Source organism: Eptatretus burgeri, chromosome 13 (assembly GCF_056783735.1).
Source record: "Eptatretus burgeri isolate ZD-2024b chromosome 13, Ebu_testis_v1, whole genome shotgun sequence".
Lineage (NCBI taxonomy): Eukaryota > Metazoa > Chordata > Myxini > Myxiniformes > Myxinidae > Eptatretus > Eptatretus burgeri.
Window position 1 is genome coordinate 10,244,916 of NC_140973.1, and position 6,000 is coordinate 10,250,915.

Here is a 6,000-nt window from a genome sequence, read left to right on the forward strand (position 1 = left end):
TTGTGGTCAGAGAACTTGCCTTGTGATTGTGGAACCTCCACATTCAAATCTGATATAGATTTGATATATATATATATATATATATATATATATATATATATATATATATATATATATATATATATATATATATATATATATATATATATATATATATATATATATATACACACACTAGTATTGTCTTGCATTTCATTTGTAATTAAATCTTGCAGATAGTTTGAAAAGTTAATTGCAGAGTTGTACACCTGAGATTCATATCAAAATAATTTATTCCACTGATGTTTATGTATTAATTGTATTGCATTTTAAACTTTTGCTTGTTTGCACTTGTTCGCCAAACATGTTTGACCTGTAAGCTTTGTGATTATAAACTTCTTACAGTGTCCTGACGGCACTGGCAGGAAAGAGGATTCCATGTCGAGTCGAGCGCAGACGCCGACTGGCAACATAATAAGCACGAATGAGGGTCTCAGCAGTAGGAGAGAGTGTACATGGTAATGTACAAACCACCTGAAACAACTTCAGGAAGTTGCGAAAGGATAACAACACAGCACAGTTAGCCCTACACAAGTATAGCATAAAGGAAGACAAAATGCCACAAACTTTAACAAATGTCTGTTTGATTTTGCTGGCGCAGGACTTGCTTCATGGTTCAGGGAAAAAACTTTTTTGAATGGAACTTTGTTCACCAAACATGAACCTGGGCAAATGTTAAAGTCTGCTCAGTGAAGTCCACAAACCTTGTCATTCTCCATGTTCGCAACATACCTAATTGGTACATCAAAAAAAATACAAAATTCGCATCTAAAATGTCTAATCTTGGGAAGCTTTTCAAATCGGTGAAATTTAATTTCAACACAAGCAGGATTTCGTATTTTTTTGGTTGGTGAGTACCTCTGTCACCATTGTTGATATTCAAATTCTGAAACGAATTATCAAACATCACAGTGATTTTTACATGTATGTATATATTTATATATATATATATATATATATATATATTTCTAAAACTCTCATCATGTATGTATATGTTCCCAACATACAGCCAAAGCGGTACATGATAGCGCAAAAATTTTCGGCTCCACCTTACTCACCATTCGCCTGTGGTGTGCAGTATCAAATTTCGTTAAAATCGGGCAACGAAAACATTATTAAAAAATAAATTCCCGATTCAGTCAAGTACTCTTCAGGAGAATTTGATCAATGCAAACAACCTCAGCAGTATAGTTCGCTGGAGCCTGGAGTTCGCTGGACACAGTCTGGCACCCTGCCCTACTCACCAAACTCTCTTCCCATGGTATTCAAGGCCATCTCCACTCATGGCTCGCAGACTTCCTCTCCTGTCGCAGTCAACGTGTGGCCCTAAATGGAGTTCTTTCATCCCCTCTTCCTGTGCAGGCTGGAGTTCCTCAAGGTAGCGTTCTGGGCCCTGTTCTTTTTCTGATTTTCATCAATGATCTCTCGGACTCTCTGGAAAATCCTCTATTTCTCTTTGCCGACGACTCCACCCTCTGCCGTACCATCTGTCATCCCTCAGACCGGCAAGCAGCAGCTTCTTCACTCACTGCAGATCTGGATAAAATCACAAACTGGTCCAACACGTGGAACATGTCTTTCAATCCAGACAAATCTCACACTTTCACTATGTCTCTTCGAAAGGACCGTTTACAAAACCCCCCCCATCCACTTTCTCAACAATCCTCTGGAAGAAGTCTTTTCTTTCAAGCTTCTATGTCTCACTATCTGCCATGACCTTTCCTGGGAAAGTCACATTTCCAACCTCGCCTCAAAAGCCAGTCGCCGACTGGGAATCCTCCGTCGTGCTAAGTCCTTCCTCGGCCATCTTGAGCTCCTGAACACTTACAAAGCTTTTGTCCGTAGCCTGATGGAGTAGTGCTCTCCCCTCTGGGCTGGTGCTCCTGCCTCCCACCTTTCTCGGCTTCATGCTGTCGAAACCAGGGCATTTAAGATCATCGGCATCTCCCGCAATGAAGCTGAGTCTTTGGGCCTCTCACTCAATCACCGCAGGTTGGTCGGTGGTCTTTCTGTCTTCTACCGACTCCTCTCCAGCCTTGCCCCCCCTGCTCTCTCTGCGATTTGTCCCCACCACATTTCCACAGAGCGCTCAAGGTCCGCCAACAACCCCCTTCTGGTAAAACTACCAAAATCACGAATCACTGCTCATCTTCACTCTTTCATTCCTCTTTTTTCCCGCCTTTGGAATAAACTTCCTCACTCTATTCTTTCCCATTCTTCCCTCCAGGCTTTCAAAACAGCTGTTCACCACCACCTCTTATCTTCCCCCATCCAAATCCTCGATCTTTTCTACCCCCGATAATCCACCCAAGCCCACTTCCTTCATTTCTCCTGCTTTCCTTCCTGAAAGTCCCTGAAATGTCCATCTTCTCTTCGCCATGTTCCCCGTCCCATCCCCATCCCTCTCCCTTCCACAGTTCACCTAATGTGTCTGTTCCCCACTGTTTTGTCCCTTCCACCCCCCCTCTTGTCTCATGCCTCCTTGCTGTGAGTTGTGTGTTAGCTCTTATACGAGCCTCGACCAAGGTATACAAAAAAAAAAAAAAAAAAAAAGCTATCTTTTTTTTCTTGAAATGATTTTTTTTTTCATCACCCGCTGTCACAACGGGAACCCAACAGGTTCACGGGTCGTCATATATATATATATATATATATATATATATATATATATATATATATATATATATATATATTGTTACGGTTGTGGAAATTCGCATTACACCAAAATAGTCCTCAGGTGAGATATATCGGTAAGTTCATGTGTAGTTAGCCCAAACCCGTTATATAGAGGGAATATGTGTGATTCATCCGGGCTGCGATGCTTTGAGTAAGCCATTTTTTTCTTTTTCTATTGTTATTTTGGACCATTAAGCCATCAACAACGCAAACAGCCACTACCTTTACCTTCACAATTCCATCCCGCAAACATCGCTACGACGCCCGCCAACCACCAAACCACCTTCGCCTATCTCCTTCTACAACCATTGACCACACCACCAGTCAACACCAAACGTCTTGCTGTCTAGGGCCCGTTTGGCGATTGGTGCCGAACGCATCGAGCCGCGAGCGCGAATGGCGGCCTTTCCAAGGGAGAAATCCGGATCAGGAAGGCTTCACGCCCCCTTTTTCTCAGTCCAATGGGCGAGCGTCGTGACACGCAGGTGTGCGTGGGTTGAACGGAGACTACGGCGACAGAGAGACAAGGGCCAAGTAGCGGCCGTAGCTGTTTCGGGGACTGCGCCGGGTTTACACGGCGGCGAGCGCGAGGTCCGTGCTGTGGTATGCACGAGGCCGCCACGTGCGCGCTTGCGGGAGTGAAACCCGGTCCAGAAACTCCAGCGGTGGATGTTGCCGATCCCGCGGACGGACAAAAGCCAGGGTGGGTAGACGGATTTGGACCGGATGGGTTCTCCACGCGAGCTTGTGTTAAGCTCCAACGGGCAGAGCACATGTGTTCGTGTGGGGAACCCCTCGAAACGCGGGGCTTGTTTTTTTTTGATGCGCCGGGTGATGTCATGGCTGCGTGTATGCTTGGAATCCGGCAGGAGGGTGAATCCCTGCCGGATGGTGCCGTCCAAGAGGGACGAGGGACGCGAACAGCTGCCATGACGTCATGCCAAATGTGCACGACTGTGAATTGCTGCGCTGGTGCGCAGGTTGCGAGTTGCCGCGTTGGTGCTGCGCGAGAGAAAAAAAAAAGCAAGCCTCGCTTTCGGGTGAACAGGATTCCTGGGCATGGGGTGGAAGACCCCCCTGCCTGGGCACAGGATAACCACTAGTTAGGGGGAAGGATTAGTGTTAGTTAGACCGGCTTCATGGGGCAGCGGTAAGTCCTCATGGAGTCCGTGGAATGGATTAGGTAGAGGGATTTTAGGTGAGATCGAGGAGGGGAAAATGGATGGGATTATTTGGAGACAGTGACAGACTGTGGATGTGTAGAGGGGACGTAGCTTAGCTACATAGTGTTAAAAGGAACGTGCTGTAGCGTAAGGGATGACTAGGGAGCACGAGTTAGTTCGGGGATGTAGTGAGCGGGATGGCAGGATTCAGCGGTGAGTTGTGGGTTGTGAAGTGGAAACGTGTGCTTGGTGAGTGAGTGAGGCCAGCGGGTCTCTGTGAATGGAGTGAATGTGGTATACATGGTGCGATGAGTGATTGGGGGGATGAATGATTTCCCGCCCAAGGGACCCTGGGGTCAGGATAAAGTGAGTTAGTGGGTTAGTTAAATTGACAAAATGGAGGTCGTTTTGTTGTTGGTGGAGTGTAGGTTCGAAACATGTTTTGGAGGGGTGCAGGAGCCCTGTTGACGGGCTGGGAGCGTGGCTGCGAAAGGTGAGTATCGCTGAGTGGGTACCCCGGGCACCGGGCTAGTCAGCCGTGGTAGGTCAAGGGCCCATGGGGGGCCGGGATAGTGTAGTGGGTGCGCCCGCATGGTGCGGGGGCCCAGGGCGCCATTAGCCGCGTGGGCAGTGTCGTGGGCACGGGTGACCCTCGGAAAGGGGCCTGGGAAGCCAGCCTGCCACATGAGCATTTCAGGGGAGTTGCCATGGAGGGCACTCCCCGGTGTTTAGGGAGCTGGTAGGCTCGGAGGCAGTGTAGTGCCCAGGGGTGCCATTGTTAGAGAATCGGCAGAGGGTAGCTCCTGCCAAGGGAGCCACGTGTCCCAGCCACGAAACCGTGTGAGGGCACGGGCGGAAAATTGGGGGGCATGGCCCGAAATTGTGAGGACACCAACACAGGCGATGGGAATCTGGGTTGATAGAACCAGTAGATTAAGCGAGAGGCGCTTGTTGAAAGCCCCGGGGTAGTTTAAGTGATAATGGTTCGGGTAGATTAGGAAGTGTACCCCTCCGCACCATCCATCCCTTCGCTCTCGCTGTGGGCTGCTGGACTCACCATGGCAAAGTAGATCGCTGAAGTTCGAGGGAGGCCATCCTGAGGCTTGAGTTGGGCCTCGACACAGGACGCTAGCTCTCCCTCATTCCCCTCCAGGAAGGGAACGTAGGGGTTGGGAGTAGGCTAGATGACAGGATAGGTTAGCCGAACAAGGAGAGTAAAGGGGTTTAAGGGACGATTTCTAGTGGGGAAGTAAAAATAAAAACAAAAAAAATAAGTTGGGGCTAAATTGGGTTTGTACAAATTAAGGGGGTGGGTATGGACAGACAGGCAAAGGCGATAGGTTGGGAGGGAGACGGTAGGTCGGTCCGAGCTCGCCTTCTGAGTGGCCAGCACCACCGCACTCCCTCCACCAACCTCCACTGAAAGGCAAAGGCCGGCCCACTTCATCGGCTGGCTGTTTGCTGCAAGGCCTGTGCCGGTCGACCGTCTGCCGGCTGTTTTAATGCAAGGCCTGTGCCGGCCGGATCGTCTGTCGGCTGTGTTTGCTGCAAGGCCTGTGCCGGCCAGTTCATCTGCCGGCTGTGTTTGCTACAGCGGCCTTGTCTTGCCTTGCCGGCCTGCCTTTACCATCCATGCCTACTGCCCCTCATCATCATTTTGCCCCGTTCAGTTTTGATTTGCCCCCGCCCCTTGTTGATTGCCATGTGCGCCAGGATCGTCGCGCAGTTTGTAAGGACTGTCCTGTTGGCAGCTACAACACGGGTCTGCAGTGGCGGCCCGTGCACCGGTTGACTTTTGTTTTTCTGCCTGCAGAGTCCATTGATCCTGGGCCATGGAGTAGTGTAAAATTGTAAGGTTAAGTTGTTAAGATGTACTGTAAATATGAGTGCGCCCCGGCATGTCTGTCTAGCGCCGGCAATTTTATTTAAGTCGTCTGAATGAGTGGGTTTGTTTAGTTAGTTACTCAGCCCGTAGGTTATTTATTATGGGGACACGAATAACATGAATGTCACACTCAGGGATCCGAAGGTAAAACGTACTAGGGGAGAACTACACATGATGGCACACGAGAATTTGACGACTCGGGACGAGTCTGTAAAAAGGGGAGAGGTAGTGTTACGG

General features: G+C 48.7%; 1 protein-coding gene across 5 annotated transcripts in view; it reads right to left on the reverse strand.

Annotated features, from left to right (window-relative positions):
• Positions 1-6,000, reverse strand: part of MCMDC2 (minichromosome maintenance domain containing 2) — a 73,056-nt gene that overhangs the window by 1,888 nt on the left and 65,168 nt on the right. For 4 of the 5 annotated variants that reach the window (XM_085851081.1, XM_085851082.1, XM_085851080.1 and 1 more), the window contains one exon: positions 383-522. The exons of the other annotated variant lie outside the window; for it this stretch is intronic. In XM_085851081.1, the coding sequence (XP_085707207.1) occupies positions 383-522 (140 nt within the window). The remainder of the gene's footprint in view (positions 1-382; positions 523-6,000) is intronic. 5 annotated transcript variants of the gene reach the window in all.